The sequence below is a fragment of the Parus major genome, chromosome 3, assembly GCF_001522545.3.
Source record: "Parus major isolate Abel chromosome 3, Parus_major1.1, whole genome shotgun sequence".
NCBI classification, from domain to species: Eukaryota; Metazoa; Chordata; class Aves; order Passeriformes; family Paridae; genus Parus; species Parus major.
Window position 1 is genome coordinate 108,875,416 of NC_031770.1, and position 18,049 is coordinate 108,893,464.

Sequence of the window (18,049 nt, forward strand, 5' to 3'; positions counted from 1 at the left end):
TGAGTTTTGTAGTTAAAAAGATTAAGGTGTTCACAGGAAAAAAAGAAACTATCAGGGTATCTTAAAAGAGACAGTATGTTTCCTTTAAGCATGAGTGATGAACACAGATTAATTCTGCTCTAAGAAGGTCTTCATATCATCATCCCCACATAAACCATCTGAACTCCTCCTAGTAGTATATTGAATTATATGATATTTTGTATCATTGTCATATGCAGCTCCTTTTTTTTCTCATTCCCCCAGGGAATAACCGTGCATGCAGTGGTAAGATTTATTTCTTCCACAAAAAATTTTTGTTGTAGTCAGGTTGGAGAAGGCAGGTCAAAGAAAAGTGTTTTGTGCTTGGTGAAAAAATATGTGTTAGTCCTTAAGATTATTTCTTTTTTTTTCCCTGGGAGTTCTTTTCTCTTGGATCAGTTGCAGAGAAAGTTTTCTCTCTTTCTCTCCCTCATATTAACTTTAAGTTAAAAGCTCAGTTTTGCCTGAGGAGTTATTGATCACAGTCTTGACTGAAAGATTTGGTGATCATTCAGCAGTTTTAGACCCAGGCCAAGGAATTGCCACTCTCAAGAAATAAACAATTGCAGAGCTAACCTGAGATAAACTGATGTAGCTCAATAGATTTTAATCGTTAATATCAGCTGAGGATTTGACCTAACTTTGGAAGGAATTTATGAGTTCAAAGGTGTGGAAAGCTGTTCTTGCTGCAAATCACTGCAAACCCATAGTGTTCTTACATCTTTGTAATCCTAAATTCTGCTATGAGAGTTAAATTTAACATTTCTCGTTAGAACCAACATCCTAATATTTTCACAAACTGTGGGGTTTTTTTAAGTTGTGAGGGTTCAATCTTATTTTGTTAATCACACTGGATTGGAGAGACCTTAGTGATAATCGGTAATTTTTTCAGAGCATGAAATCAAATAACCATCACAAGGTATTTTGACTGTAAAACTTATGAGATCTAATAATTCACTGTTCCCACACTGAAATCTCAACACATTCATTTTTCTCAAAACAATAATGTTATAGAAAGCCAAACCACACTGACTGTGAGAAAAACCAAACCCAAACTAAACCAGCCACAAGAGATCTACGGAGCTGTTCATCATTGAGTTTGTCAAAACACAGAAGAGGAGGTTTCCCTCACTTCAATATTTCAATTTTTTTTTTTTTGTAGGTGGCACCTGTGTTGTCAACCCCACCGACCTGTTCTGCTCCGTTCCTGGTCGCTTGTCTCTGCTCAGCTCCACTTCCAAGTACAAAGTGACCATTGCAGAGGTGAAGAGGCGCCTTTCACCACCAGAATGCCTCAACGCTTCCCTCCTTGGAGGTATTTTGAGAAGGTAAGTTGAAGGTGAGGATTACAACTCCTAGACAATGCTGTAATTGCTGTATTTTTTTTATAATTATTATTTTTAACAGATAGGCTTTATTCTTTTCCCCTACTTGGATAGGTGGCATATTTGGGGTGAATAGAAGGGGATGGATCAGGAAGGAACACTGGAGAATTTTCAGTAAATTAACAAATTTACATTTTTCATCAAACTGATTTTTTTTTTGCCTCCTCTCTTCAGTTACTCATCAGGCATGGATAGATATTGCTTTGATTTGAGAAAAAAAAAAAAAAATTCAGCTAGTGGAAAATTTCACCAGAGCTACAAATCTAAATTCTTGCTGAGAAACTATCTCAAAGTAAATAATTTTACAATAGTTACAGCCCTCACTCAACCACAAAAATAAAACACTGAGGTGTTTTTTTCTTCTTCTGCATGTTTTTTGAGCACAACAAAGACAGGATAATCTGGTTTTACTTTTCCTGTTGTGAGATATTCGGGGAGAAGTGAAAAATTAGGTAAAATTTTGCCTCTGACCCTTCACTGGCCAGAGCAGACACCTGCAGAGAGCAGGAGCAGAAAGAAGGGAAGGGGCAGACTGTGCCTCACATTGCAAGTGGAAAAGCAGGAGTAATTCAGGCAGGCATATCTAAGTCAGGGTGTCCCCGAGGCATCAGCTCAGATGGCATCAGCTGCTTGAACACCCTTTGATCAAAACTAGCTGGAAAGTCATCGGTTATTTCACTGCTGGCACTGAAGGCCACACTGATCCTTCTGCTTATACTGAAAGTCATTTTAACCAGCCTGAGACGTGCAGGCACTCAAGAGCTGTCCTGAGACATCTTGGAGGATAATGACTATAGACCATAAACTGTTTTCAAGACATAAATTCCCTTTAACTGTCTCTATGAGCGTTGAAATCCAAAATCAACATCCACCAAATTTTTCCCCTCTATTTGCTTCATCCTGGGGAAACCTTCAGTTAATTTTCATTTTAAATACTCATGCTGCAGATTTCATCAATACAGTGCAAGTTATTTTGGATTTAAAGGCATCAGCTTGAATGTGGGGGCTCACTTGTCTCCTGTGTTAAAATGCTTGAATAATCCCCGCAGGTTTTTGACCCAGATTAAATATCTCCTCTCCCAAATTAACCCTGGACATGGTTCAGGAGTTTGCAAAAACCAGGGACTCCTCCCTGTCTGCAGTTTGGATGTGCTAATACTTTCTGAATCAGAAAGAGCAATGGAATATATTCAGTCAATTTGTAACTGAGGGTTTCACAGCTAGAGAACAGGCTCAAACACTCTGTATTTGACCAGGAACGATGTAGGAAAACAAAATCTCATGGATTGTTTCCCTGAGACCTTGAAGGCTTGTTTTTGCATCCTGTCAGCAGTCACTGCTTACCTATTTTCCTAAATAGCTTGCTTTCAGAATAAAGTGTTCTTCTGAAAAAAGAAAAAAAATCTTTTCAGAAGATATTTCATGATAAAAAATGTGGCCAAAGTTGTGATTTTATTAATAAATAAAAACATAAAACCAGGCATCCAAATGGTGATATTCCATGTTTGGTTCCTTCCTCTCCCTGAAGGAACTTGAATGTGAACCTCAAAATATTTAGTTATTTATTTTTATCACTCAGTGATTGCTTTTTCTAAGCTGAAAGCCCCTCAATCTTGTTTGGAGTTAATTGTGTAAATTATGTGTTTCTCAAAAAGCAAAGGTATAGATTCTTATCTAATTAATGGACAGGTAATTCACTTGAGATGGGAGATATCAGAGTTCCAGTCACTGTTTTATTCATTGTTTAAGCATTTTAACAGTTGTTATTTTCTGTCAGCTGGCTGCTGCATCTGTTTGAAAGATACAGGTTAAAATTCCCTCAGGCTGAGGAAGAATTTGAACCTGCATCAGCTGCATAAGTGGATTTGTCTCAAATGCTTCAAACACTGAGGTGCTGCAGAAAAGCAGCTGGGACACACCAGGACCCATTTTGGGAGAACAAAGGGATGTAGGTGTTTGGCACAGGGGCACAGATAACCAATAATGGCTGAGATTTTAGCTTCAGCATTTCCTGTTGCCTTGACCATCTTTCTTGTGATTTTTTTGGATTTGAAGGCATTTCTGAGTACCCAGGTCTCTACATAAATTATAGAGGGATAGTTAGAGCTGGGTTCCATATAGACATCTACATTTAAGCAGCTCTCTGGCTTCCTTTAACAGCCAGACAAGCCAGATGAGTAAAGTTCACTCATTGTGGATATCTGTTTAACTCTAGAAGGTCATGTTTCTTTCTAATTTGTCTTTGGAGCCTGGCTTGGCTAAATCAGCTATAAATGTTTGCACTGTCAATATTTATACTTGGTCACTGAAGTCCCAGGTGCCGTGCCCAAATCAGGACTCTGGGCTCCACTGGGTGGAAAGCTGCCTGAAGATCTGATGCCCCCATGACAAGCATTAAAATCTCTAACTCTGCCAAAGAACTGATGTTAAAGGATCAACTAGAGCAAGCAGGATATTAAAAATACAGCTCTGAAATGTTTCCCATTGAAGTCACTACTGCAGTAGTTACCCCACATATTTGTCAATGAAGTGTGTGCAGTTTCTAGGCTTATATTAACATAGGAGAAAGGTGCAGAGTAATGACAAACCCCTCTTTCCTTCTGTTCTCTCGTGACAGAGCAAAATCCAAGAACGGAGGACGCTGCTTGCGAGAAAAATTAGACAGACTTGGACTGAATTTGCCTGCAGGAAGAAGAAAAGCAGCAAATGTCACACTTCTGACTTCCCTGGTAGAAGGTAGGGTCTCTAATATTGCAATATAATAAAATCATAATTAAAATGTTTCATGGCATGCAACCCTTTTCAGCCATAGGGTTAAATCCCATAATCTGTATTTTGTATAAGGAGACCTGACTTGCCTAAAGCCACAGATAGAGTGGGTGGTGAAATGGAAGTGTGCTCAGAGATATCTTGGCCCCCAGCAAGTGTCTTGGTCCTGCAGTTTCCTCAGCATTGATTTGTGCTTACAAATCGATCATCTGAGTGTTCTTGTGAGAGAGATGAATGTCTTATACCAACTCTATAAGTAGGTTTGTTTATCCTCCTTTTTTAATTTTTTTTTTAACTTGTGAATTTCCTGGAGCTGGTCCAAAAATGTGATGGGTTTTTTTTTTCTCCCATAAGAAAGCATAATATTTAGACAAGCCTTTTCCCCACACACATAAATGAATGAAATCTGTTTTCAGATAATATCTAGACAGGCTCAGGAGATACTTTCTTGGCCTTTATTTGTTGTTTAAATATCATTCACCAAATACTGCCAGGCTCTTCACACCTTCAGCTGGGAGATGCAGGTTCAAACCCCTCAGGCAAAGGGAGGAAACTCTACCTGCATTTCTTCTGTTCTGGGTGAATCCACTAAGTACCCAGTTTGTTGTTTGGCTGCCAGTAGCAGCTCTGGGAATTTCAGATCCCTCCTCCTTGATGCTGAGAGAACTCAGCTCATCCTAAAGGTCAACACCTTCTCCAGTCACAGCCTGAAAGGTCCATACACATCTAGGCAAGTAGGCTGAGGTGTCAGCACATATTACCACAGAATTACAGAATTACAGAAGGATTGAGGTTGGAGGACACCTCTGGTGATCTCCCAGGCCAATCCTCCTGCTCAAAGCAGGGTCAATTAGAAGAGCTTGCTCAGGACTTTGTGAGTTTTTTTATTATCTCAAAGGATGGAGACTCTTCAAGGCAGAAATAGCATTGAATCCTCAGCACTGGAAGTTTTCAGCATCTCTGAAAAAGAACTGAGATTTTCAGGGGTCACTGAGCACAAGGAAGTCAATGGGGCTGCTCTGGAGTACAGGTGTGTCCATATCCCACCTGCTTGCAAAAGAAAGCTCTCATGGAGTGACAGCCTTAAGAAAGGTACCAAAAATAGAGGAGTAAGGGCTGTTCCCACCTTCAGGCATCTCATGTTGGGGAACAATAGACACAGCTGGGTATTATTAGTAAGCAGAGCAATGGCTTTAAACTGAAAGCTGAAAAGAGGAAGAAATCCTTCCCTGTGAGGGTGGTGAGGTCCTGGCACAGATTTCACAGAGGAGCTGTGGCTTCCCCATCCCTGGAGTTCCCCAAGGCCAGGTTGGACAGGGCTTGGAGCAGCCTGGGACAGTGGAAGATGTCCCTGCCCATGGCAGGGTGTGGAGCTGGAGGATCCTTTTGGTTTCTTCCAACCCAGACCATTCCATGATTCTGGGATTCTATGTGGCCAGTTATTCATTCATCAGAGGAGACTGAGAGAGAGGTAGGTGTCTGACAGCTGCTGGCCTGGGGCTGATGGCTGAGTGGCTTTACTGTAATTCAGGGTCAGATTCCTGCTTCCCAGGAATGGAGCTGTGCCCAAATCCCTGCCCTTTATTCAAAGCCAGTAGCAAACCTGGTATCCAGCCTGTGGTGTTGCTTCTTTTCTTGGACTGCCTTGCTGTGAGTCCTAAAGATAAATGCTGATAAATGTGCCTGAGCCCATTTTGGCAGAGACCCTTTTTGCCTGGATATGGTAACCATGAATTTTATCCAATGGAATTTTTGGGAATGGCACCACCATGTTAACATTCCAACAGAAAACCAAGTGAAGCTCATTTCCTGTCTGTGTAACCAATTCTGTGTCAAACTTAGCAGTGCTCATTGGGTTCTTGGTGGTATAAGCTGTTCTTACTTTGGACATGCAGATATTCCTTCCAGGTGGAACTAACTTACAACACAATTTCTTCAAGGAAAACCATCTTTCAATGGTTCCTGCTGCTGGAGGGGGCAGAATGGAAGGACACAGGCTTCTGTGGTTTAGAGAACCCAGAAAAAAAGCAACATGAGCTTTTATTGTGCAATAGCAATACAAAAATTGAAACAAAAATAATTTTTTACTTTTATTAAATCTCTAAAATATCAGGTACACAGAGTGTACCTCTCTTAAGGACCCACGATTGTGTCACTCTTGACTTCTTTAGATGGTTCTAAATTTATTATTGCTGAAGGTCCTCACAGTCGTCAATATATTGAGGTTTTAATACCTCTTTAAGTTAAAAGAGCACCCAACCTCTTGAATATCTATGTGATGTAATATAAGGCAAAATTATTTGCATGATTATTGTGTTTATTCACCAAAACTAAGTAAAAAAATCTCAGGCATGACTAATACTTCTCTTCCTCTAAAACATACCTAAATCATTGAGTTTTGGGGAGTTTGTTAAGCTCAAGGAGGAACTGCAGTTTCTTTTTAGGCTGTGGCTATTGCATGAAGGTCCAGATTTTATGAAAATTATTCTGTTTCCTGGGAAGTTTTTTTTTCTTTTGGAGTTCTGCTTTGCTGCAGGATGTTTGCTGTTGGCTTGATCAGGTCGCATCTTTAGAGTCTTTGGTAGAGACATCTTCGGCCCAAAATAGGAATTGTTTGACAGATGAGTCCTGTTCTCTTTGTCATCCACATAAATCAGCACAAGGAGTGGAAAGGCAGACAGGGAGAAGGAAGTCAGAGCTCTCCCGAGCAGTTTGGGGACACATCTTTGTGTAACCTGCAGGAGAGGGATGCCCTCTAGTGCCTGGACTACATCGAGGGAAAGGTCATTTTTCTTCCGAGTTCCAAAAGGAAAATTCCAACATATTAGCTGCAAAATAAAGGCTCCTCGAATAAATATAGGTATTTCCAAGTCCAAGCTTTACTGTGGGCTCAAAAGAGTCAAAAGCTTCTCCAGTGGGAGTAACGAAGGATGTGAAAAGAGGGGAGATGTCCCCTTCTGATTGAATGGGTCACTTACGGAACATAAATGTGATTGCAGATGCAGGTAAAAGCAGTGCATGAATGATTTTTAAATCGTCAGATAAAAAAAAATAATTAAAAAAAAATCTAGAATTTGTTTTCCTGTCAAACCTGATTAAGACGCTAAATTTCCTAGACACAGAATTAATGACATTCATCATTTGGGGACAAAAACTCTTGAGAAAAAATAGGTCAGTGGTTTCTTTTTTCATCGTGCTCTCAACTATCACACTTCTCCCCCACCAGCCTTTGTTTAAATATCCTTCCACTTGTTCCTCCTCCCTTCTCACCCTACAAATAGAATAAACTTTCCTTCCACCTCCTGCCTGTCCCTCCTCCCCCTGAGTAACATTTCTGCTGGGTTGAGCATCCGGAGGAGGCACAGGCGAGGAGAGAGTGGGAGGTTCAGATGCCGAGTGTCCCTCTCCTGGGGACACAGCTCCTGCCTTCCCTCTGCACAGGAGCATCTCTCACTCCTGCTGGCCCCGGGGGAGCCTCACCCCTCCTGCACCTGCCCACGGAAACCTTCCGAGCTACTCTGCTGCTCTCCCCAGCGAGGCTTCCAGAGCTGTCTCTGCCGATTCTGCCCCGGTAATTGTCCTTTTCCATCGTGCAGAGCTCTCTGGTCAATTGTCAAACTGCGGAGAGGCAGCGCTGCCCGGAGCTGCAGAGCCCTGAGCTGGCTTTGGGAGAGCAAATTCCCAACATCTGCTCTTTATCGCGGCAGGGGGAAAGAGCTGGGGGCATCAACCACGGGAAAATTGGATTTTAGGTTGAATTTAGTCTGAAATTAACTATAAAAGTCAGGGATTTTAAGCGTTTCTACCTTTATCATGATTCCTACCCTGATGTAATTAACAACTAGGCAGGTGAAAGAAAGGTGAAAGAAAAAAGGTCAGTTCATCCACATTTCCAACATTTACACATTTCCCCCCAAAGTAAATGTTTATCCAAATCATGCTGTAGGAAAAGAAAGAACATATTTTATGACATTTTATATAAACTACTTTCTCCTACCAAGCAGACTTAATCCTACTGTACAGTAATCAAAGGGACATCTATCCACAAAAACATAAATATATCACACTTCTAAATATCAAATCATCATTTGGTCCTGGTTTAAAATTACATCTTTGCTTAACAATGAGATAGGAGAAATTATGCTCTGCAGAGTGTTCTCAATTCCAAATTTTTATTTTTATTTAGAATTTACCTACTCCTTATAGTATATTCATGCTTATATGAATAAATATGCATAACTCTAACATACATTTGTAGTATACATGAACTTTCCATCAAAAAATATTTTAAATTTTAATTTGAAGTGTTTTAATTATTTCACTAAAAACCATAATTACGTTTGTATTTACATCTTTACCAATCTATATCCATGAAGACATCATCAGTGAAACAAAATCGGTGATTTTGTTGCCTTTTGCTCAAATTCTTTTATATCACAATCATAATCCCAGCTCCAGACAGGTTTTATACTTTTGAATAATTTTCTCAGATAATCAGAACAGTTAATATCATTTTCTCAGCTCTAGCAAATACTATAAACCTTGTAAATATAAATTTGAATGACAATTGACATTTTCATTCCCTTTTTTCTAGCAGTAAGTGGAAACATTCACATTTCAGTCACTTGGTTGTTGATCACATTAAATGAATGCCTACATTTCAACACAAAAAGCTCTGCTCTCTTGAAGAAACCAAGACTTTTCCAATGGCTAAATATTTAAATTCTTTGCTGTCTACATTCCTTGTATTGTTGCTGGGGCTGACTGGGACCATGATGAAGCTGTCTGGAGAATTGCAATTGCACCTGATGACAGCTTCAAAGTGGTTGACTTTTATTTTCTTTCCATGCTGGAATGAAGATAAACCTATCAAGTATTTTAACAGAATTTAGTTGAAAAGAAAAACCTGGTGCTCTTCTGAAGTTGATTTACTCTCTAAGTCTTTATTTAAGGAAGATTAAAAGCATATCTGAAATAGACACTTTGAATATAGACTATATAATGGAATATATATGTGAATATATAATAGACACTACAGAAATATAAAAGCTTTGGCTTAAATTTGTACCCTTTCTCACCCACAAGGAAATCTGGGATAAATGTTTGAAATACAGAGCAGTCAGTCAGTTCTGTGCCTGTTCATTCTGATTCTCTGTTAACTTATCACTAAAATACATTTTGTTTTCACTGAAAATTATTTTACTTTTCTTGAAGTTGTGAACTAAGTGGAAACTGTTTCTCTTTTCAGCTCAGAGATACTGATTGCTTGTTAACATCTTCATTCTTTTTAGGAATACTGCAAATCATGTTTGAAAAAAAAATCCAAAGAAAGCAAATGATTTTGACTATAATCTTCAATTTTTTGCTGTAAAGCTGGTTACAGCTGCAGAGGTTGTAGCTGGCTGGTATCAGCAAACAGATTGTCTGGGAGTGGTGCACGGATTTTGTCCGTACCTGAATAAACTGGGGCAGAAGAACACACAGGAAAATATTTTCTTGTGGAATCAAAAGGTGTTTTTTCCATAGAAGCTCCATTGGTAGAAGGGGAGACAAAACATATGTCTCAATGACATCTCAAAAGGGGGAGAATTGAGTTGGAATAGAGGTCAGTGCACGCAGTTTCTTATTCCCCATACTGTCCCTGGCACAGGACCGCTGTTTCCATGGAACTTCTCCTCTTCCTTGGCTTAACCAAGCCTTGCTGAGGATGGGATTCATCTCCCCACCTTCATTGCAGTTGCACATTCTCATGTCAGATCATGGTAAACAGGGAGAAATCACCACTTCTGGGTGTTTAATGATTTAACTATTAAATGAAGTTAAATTAATAATAATTTTATTACATTGCTCAGAAGAGCTGTGGAATTTCCATAGTTGGAAACATTCAAGACTAGGCTTGGAAAAGCCTTGAATAACCTTATCTGAGGCAATGCTGTCAGCAGAAGGTGATTTCCTGAGTTCTAATCTAGACTTTCCATAATTCCTCTGATTCCCTTTTGCCTTCTACTCTAGTACAGTATGATACATGCTTCAATACTTCCATTGATTTGAAAGTATTAAGTCCAACATCAATATTGACATTTAATCTGATGAATTCCACTGCAGATATTCTCAAAGAGAGGAGTTACATGTCCTTTATCCCTCCTGACAACAACAGCCTTTGGTACTTCAAAGAGCTGGAGTCCAATGCCACTTCTGATGGCAATCAAACACACAACTCTGAAAAAAAAAGAAAAGTAAAGTGAAAAACCCACAACCCTTGAACTCCAAAACTATTCTGGAGCACATCTCTGTTAGTCACTCATGCAGATGTGCTTCAACATATGCTTCTGGTAGCTGACCTATTTCTTCTTTCTGCAATGAGATGAGAACAAGTGTCATCTGCAAATGCCTATTTCCCACCAGGGAAAGACTAACTTAGCCACAGATGTTTGCAATCCAGGCAGCTGCTTTTGATCAGATAAATCCCACACTGACGTTGTCAGACTCACAGTGTGCAGGTCAGAGTGTTCAGTAAACCCTAAAATTAAATTCTGGATTCCCCAAGCTAGTGGAGAAGGTCCTGTCCTTCCAGAGGCATTTCTTTGGCTGCCAGCACCGAGTTGGGTTCTTGTGTTCAGTCTTTGCAGCGAGGTAGAGAGATGCTCAGTGCAACTGTCTTCTTCATCATCTTCCCTTTCTGTTTTGCCTGGTCAGTTTTATTTGCAGTCCTTTTGTAAACAGGATTATTTATTGACCTCTCCCTTGGGGTTCTCTGGCGTGGGGTGCTTGTACAGTTGGTTTAACCTCTGAGCAAATATACTGGAATGTGTGTTAACCCATGAGTCTTTCCTGGGGTAGAGAGCTCTCCTTCCATCAGACACAGGGAGTGAAGCCCCAAAGGCTGGCTCTGGTCTTCAAAGTTGTTTATTCCTACTTTCTGCTCTTTTCCATACCTTGAATATTGATGAACAGGGCTTGCAAAGTTGGGCAGCTGCCCAGTACTCACTGGTGGCAAGGCAGGGCCATGTGTCTAGGCCAGTATTTCCTCATGAGAGGGACATCCCTCCACCTGATGAGAGCAATATCCTTCCTATCTTCTCCCTGGCACCAGCTGATGACTAAACATCAACAGGCCAGCTGGGCTGAAATGTGCAACTGGCTTGAGAATGACTTTCTACAGAAGTGAATTGCTGCTGTTTGGGGGTATTTTAAGAGCACAATAAATTCTGTAACAATAATAACAACAATATAATGATGATGATGATGATAATAATAATAACCCTAGAAAATGACTGACCCATTTTGTTTGACCGCAGGGGAAGCGCTACATTTGGCCAGAGATTTCGGCTACACCTGTGAAACAGAGTTCCCTGCCAAGGCAGTAGGAGAGCACATTGCCAGACAGCACATGGAACAGAAAGAGCAGACAGCGAGGAAAAAGATGATCCTAGCGACAAAGTAAGGAGGGAGGGGAAGCGAAAAAAGAAATCGGTCTGTCACTTCTCCATGTTGGATCTGTGGGCTGGGGGAGGGAGGAGTGGGAGTATGGAGCTGGGATTGTGGTGACTGCTATCACAACAGCGCTCACTGACTGCGGGTGAGAGCCATCCTCCTCGGAGATGCTGAAAGAGGAACCTTATCTACTGCAGTGGGGCTTTGGTGGCTGTGCTCTCATTGCCTGTGGTTAGGGGGGCACGTACATCTTTCCCAGATGCTTTGGTTTAGATGAGAACAGAGGATATTATTACATGGTAAGATCTATGGGACAGAAACTGGCTTTGTCTCCTGTTTGTGTGTGAGCAGGAGATCTGAGCTTTTACTGAAGTGTTGGTTACTGTTGGATAATTATCATCAGTCTGCTGAGGGAGAGCTGGTTTGCAGAAGGACAGATCCTCTCTGGATGCAAACTGCAAGAGCTCCCCTGAAGTCAAAGGCACTGGAACAATGTACAACAGCAGGGGAGCTTTGCTAAAGACATTAAAGACACAAAGAGGCATCAGACTTCACTCCAAACAAGCCACTCGTCTCCCTGGAGCAGTAACATCATGTTAGGATAACATTTCATCTAGGTTAATTAGCCTTGATGAGGGAGGAATTAGCCTTCATGAGCCATGGGAAACAAGAATAAATAGCCTGTGTGGAGTAGGTTAGACTTGCCCTAGGTGTGTGGTCTGGCTGCATGGGGTAACCTTGAACACGTTCACAGTCTGTCTGTGCTCACTGCTGTGTCATATTTGAGGCTGAAGTAGAGCTGAGACCACAAATCTGAGCTCTCAAATCATCCCCTTGATGCTGGAAGTGTTTGAAAACTCTTCTAGGCTGTGATATATCCAACAGAGTGGAATTTCCTTGTACTAGGGGAAAGGGCTGGCCAGCAGCAGGACTGTCCTTTGTGTCCCAATGTCCTTCTGCTTTGGCAAGAATCTTGGCCTTGGTGTCCCTCTTGTATCCAGAGCACTCTGCCCTGACAGTGACCCAGAGATGAGATGCACTTTAACACCTCATGCTTGTGAATCCCATGAATACAGCCTGTGATCCTTGCTGGGGGTTATAAAAGCATCACCATGTGGATCGGTGGGAATTTTCTGTGAAGGTGATGAGAGACCTCATCTATCATGTTCCTAATTCCCCTGTACATTAAAAGGAATAATGTAAGTGGAATATTATCTTCTTCTTACCTCTGTCCATGTTTAAGGTCTCAAGGGTTTTCAGAGGCATGAGAATAAGCCAGCTGGACAGAAGAAATTCCTCTCTGCAAGTTGTCTCTCCATTGCTGTGCAGCCCATTAACATCCTGCCTCCTAGCTGAGGATTTGTCCCATTTACAGAACACAATTCAACCAAAATGATGCAAATCTTCCCCATATTTCCCTGGTTCTTGTGAGAAATCAGAAAGCTGTGGGTTGTGATAATTGGTGTGTCACTTTTATGTCCTGTCCCCAAAGGGTGTGCCACTCAGGGGCACATAAGGGTCCCACTACCCTTTTTCACCATCCCATACGTACTTTCTCAGCCTCCTTCACTGCTGAGATAAGGTATCATGGGCTTGCACTACCCCTAATCACCATGAAGTTCGGGTTTGTAGGCTGCTATCCATCACTCGTTAGGAACAAAATTACTTTTCCCCTCCATCCTATCGGATAAAAGCAGCAGGAGATTGCTCAGAGAGGTCTGTCAGTAACAGAAAGTCCACATCCTACTGCAGTCAGCGCTGGAGCAGGGACGGATGGGTCAATGTGTGTGTTGCTACTGCCCTCTCCTGCCTGCAAGGAGAACAAGGATTCCCAGTCCTGCCCAGGTGTTCCAGGAGACACGGCTCCACGACATCACAACATTAACAAAGCGTTTCTCAGCCCTGCTTCCACCCCTCTGATCCAGAGGGCTCCAGACAATCATCAGGAGTTCCAACTACTCACCAGCCAAACCTAAGCTCTAGGTTTGCAATTTCAGCAATTCCACAACTTCCCTGACTCATGGGCTTGGGAGTGATGACACCCGAAAATGCAGGGGATTATTATGCTGCCAAACCAACACAGAAACTCCAGGGTGGTAAGATCCCTCATGGCATTTTTTTCTCTATGAAAAGAGCTGGAGTGCCACTGCCTGTGTGTGTTGCTGCAGTCCACCGTGGGACAGAGCCAGAAGCCCGCAGAAGTGCTCACATGTGGGATCTTGAGGAAAAATAAGGGGAAAGAACAAAGTTATTTCCACAATCATTAGAATATAGGTGATGAGGGGAAAGAGAAAAGGGGAAAGGGCAAAATTATTTCCACAGTTTTTCATATCTAGGTGTATTTCCATTATGGATTTAGACATCCAAATTCATTGGCTCAATTCAGCTGCCCAAATATAAGCATCCATTGCTATTTGAGTTGAACTGGGTTATCCAGTTTGGCCATGAGCTGCTGCTCCAGGGACACACAGATCTCCTTTTGTTACTGTTTTGTATCTGCCAGCAGTTATGGATGTCATGGATATTACAAATCTACATGGGGGTAACTAAACAGTGCCCTAAATGTCTACAGTGATGGAGACACCAGTGTCCAGTAGGAGCTCCCAGGTGTCCATGTTCCACAAAGAAAGACTTAGTTGTCATGATTCTGGCCAAAGAGTACTGATATTGGTCTGTTAACCATAGAAATATAAAAAGGTTTCAGGATATGTGTTCAATTCACGTAGAAATAGAAAAAAAATAGTGGGACCTGGTTTTATAGGATCTTTAAACGTGGGTTAATTGGCCTTGCAGAGGCATGGGAGAGCCTGAGAGGTTTTACAGCAGGGGACAGAACCTGACCAGTTTGCAGCTTGGACAGATGTAACAGTGCTGAAGGCTGTGTCAGCCATTCCAGTTGCTGGAGAGGCACAGCATCCTACAGGAAACCTTCCAGTGTTTCACAGCACAAGGTCTTCCATCTGATCAGAGGGACAGGTACACCCACATTTACACAGACCAAGCCAGAATACTGTGAATAATAGTTTTATTGTGGAGTTGATTACAGCCAGCACAGACTAATCAGCACCTGGCTCCTGACATTTCTCTGATATCTGGTCCTTGGATACCTGGCAACTCTGCCAGACTCAGAATAAATCAGATTTATGGGCTCACATTGGCCCCACTTCTGTACTCAGCATCAGGCATTTGCTTTGGCCACTGGTAGGGGTGCATGGGCTCTTGTTTGGACCCAGTACAAATTTTTTTCTCATTTTCTGATCATATACTGGATCATCCGACCATGTGTCACAAATCATCAGATGTTTCTCATGCAGGAGTGACCAGGACTATTTTAGACCAGGACTGTTTTAAAAATATTTTTATTTTTGCCCCCCTAGGACTGCACAACCATCTTCCTGTGCTTTTTCACAGTCCAGCTCAGCAAAAAACAGCCAGCCCCTCTCGCTGTCACTACCCCAGGTGATATTTTACTGGTAGTGGAGGCTCTGAGACACCATTTTGCCTAGAAATCCCCTTGAAAAAAATAAGTAGGTTACTGCCTTTTACAGGTTTTCATGTATAATAAAAAGTTTTTCCTTTTCTTTCAATCTGCCAGCATTCAGTAAAGACTTTTGACACGTGAAGATAGAAGGGAACTTAATTGCACACTTGGTTCTGACACTTTCCTTTGTTAAAATAAAAGAACTTTTAAGATGAACTTTTTCAACAGGTAGAAAGTAGAGGTTGGAGGAAGGAGAGAAGAGCAGTGCTGACAGGGCCGACTGGGGATAGTGGATTGTTTAGAAGCCAAAATGACTGACTGTTTTCAGTTGTTGAAAGGAACTGTTTTTCCTCTAAGGACCTGATTCATTAAAACTGTATGCTGCATTTACATACATTTCTGCTGAATACCTCTCTTTGCCTGAAAGGCTGGGGTGATGCTGTCTTTTCAAGCAGTCGGTGTCTAGGTCCATGCAGATGACAAGGATTTAGAGAAACCAGGCTTGGATGGGGTCCAGCAGCACAGCAGGAAATAGGTTTCTGCATCTCCTCTTAGCCAAAAGACAGCTATCCAAGGTCTGTGTTCCCAGCTTGCATCACTGTGATAAAATGAAGGGTAAAACTGGCTCAGCACAGTTTTCTTGTTTATAACTCAGCAGTGAAGGACCTTCTGAAGGCCAGCAAGCTGAGTTCATCCACTTTTTCCATTCCACACATCCCAGAAGATAGGGGTTACAAGGTGATAATGAAGAACCCAAACTTTATCTAGGACCAGGTGTGCAGTGAGTCTCCTAAAAGGAATCATGGACCACAGGGATGCTCTTTAGTATTAGGAAATCCCACTAGGCTCAGAGATTGCATCTATGCTAACAAAGTAAACCACACACACTCCGAGCCATCAGTCTGCACTTGTCCATGTTACTAAAATGTTAGAATGGCTCATTGAATTCTCCCAAATACCTTCCAGGAAAGCCCTGGGAGACAGCCCACAACAGGGTCTATACTGCAGGAAACCACAGGATTTAGGAGACTGGAGGAGTTTAACTATATGTGTGTTTTCAGAAGGTGACAAGTGGTCTGCAGGTGTGAGGGTGACCCTTGTCACTCTACACTTCATTGGGTGGCACTGTTTCCAGGCTACATGTAGTCACTGTGAGCAGTACCAGGTAAATCCAACAAAAGCCAGGGCTCCAACTGAGTGTCCTGATCATCTGGAGGTGATCACATCCTCCTGGTCCCTGCTCACTGCCTTTATTTCCAAACAGGCAACGGAGAACTCTCTGCTAATTTGGACAGATCCCCTTTCCTGTTTTTAATTAACTGAATCATAAACCAAATGAAAGTAAGTGATATCTGTTCATCCATGGTCCAGATAATGCTCTTCTGAGGACATGAGCTAAATGCAACTGATTTGGTTTCTTTTTTTAAAAGTTTGTTGGTAGAATAGTCCTAGGGTAACTTACAAACAACAATACAACAACACAAGAATGAAATGGCCTTATTTTCGGGTCTCTCCTAGTGCTAGGTCCTATATAGAGGAATTCCAAGGAATAAATTTAACCCCCAGGTGCTGCAGCATCCTGAGAAGCCTTAGGGAAGACTGAATGGGAGAGGAAATCCATCCATCCATTCATCCATCCATCCATCCATCCATCCATCCATCCATCCATCCATCCTTTACAAAGAAGATGGGCTACTATGCTGCTGGGAGATCAGACCCTGAATTCCCACACAAGGGGTCCTTCCTACACAACCCCTTTGTCTTAAGGGCTGGGAGTCAAGAAGACAAGTCCAAAATATCCAGGACTTCAACTTGCAGATAAAGCAGTGCTTACAATAGACACAAGCCTATGTACAAGTATTGGTGTATTTACACAAAATAAATAATAATCTACACATTTCAGGAATATTCTAATGCTAAATCACCATTTCCTTTAACCACAAGCCTTGCTGCCAATGTAGGCAAGCTAAGCTAGACTTAACACTGAGAAACTGTGTCCTCTTCAGGGGAAAAATTGCATTTTAAAATGCTAGCATTAATACGGTTCCATAAGGAAAATATTCCTGTTCAAGAGATTCTGTATGTTGTTGGCTCTGAGAATTTGGGGCAGGGAAGCCAGAGATGGATTTCTTTGTCTTTAATTTCTGTAACAACATTTCTGACAAGCAATTCTGTTATGAATGAGATCACTCAGGATAAGGTGGGAGTGTTTTGAGAATCAGTTTTATGGGTAGGATTTTACCTATTTTATTGAAGGATTTCCATTTTCCTTTTAGACAAATATGTAAAGAATTCCAAGACCTTCTAAGTCAAGACAGATCACCCCTCGGATCCTCCAGACCAACTCCAATATTAGACCTCGACATCCAGAGACATTTAACGCATTTCAGGTATGATTTTGAAAGAAGAAACTAAAAATCCATACATTTGATTTAGACTGCATATGATGTTTCAATGTTATTTGTTCCCTTACTTAAAAGACAAATTATGCAAATTATTTATTATTATTAATTATGCAAATAATTAATTTAGATCCATAATCCCTGCTAGATGTGCCTATTAAAACTGCAGGTTTGCCCAGCAATGTAGTTCAAGTTTGCTGCATTCAACCTTCTTCTAGGACCTCAGTCTGAGATTGAATAAGATATTTTCTGCATCTACTTGTCAAATCTCCCCATTTGGCCAGAATATTGTCCTGCTTTAAATGTGACCCAAATCACAGCTCACAAGTGGATGGTCCAGAAGCGTAGAAACTCAAGTTCTGAACGAATATAAATTAATCAAAGTAGAAATAATAGGAAGAAGAAGTTGCATCCTTTCCAATTAAATAAATAGTTCCAGAAGTACATTTATGTGACTGACATAATTTGACAATGTCTTACCAGGACCATTTTATTAACTCTTTGGCTTCCAAAAAAGGTTGGCCTCAAAGTACATTACCTATTAAAACAATTTTACTGCA

At 41.3% G+C, this 18,049-nt stretch overlaps 1 protein-coding gene across 1 annotated transcript in view; it reads left to right on the forward strand.

Annotated features, from left to right (window-relative positions):
* The window catches only part of TFAP2D (transcription factor AP-2 delta), a 43,039-nt gene that overhangs the window by 12,337 nt on the left and 12,653 nt on the right, over positions 1-18,049 (forward strand). Inside the window, exons 3-6 of the mRNA XM_015620491.1 lie at positions 1,181-1,346; positions 4,021-4,139; positions 11,471-11,612; positions 17,364-17,477. Coding sequence (XP_015475977.1) covers positions 1,181-1,346; positions 4,021-4,139; positions 11,471-11,612; positions 17,364-17,477 — 541 coding nt within the window. The remainder of the gene's footprint in view (positions 1-1,180; positions 1,347-4,020; positions 4,140-11,470; positions 11,613-17,363; positions 17,478-18,049) is intronic.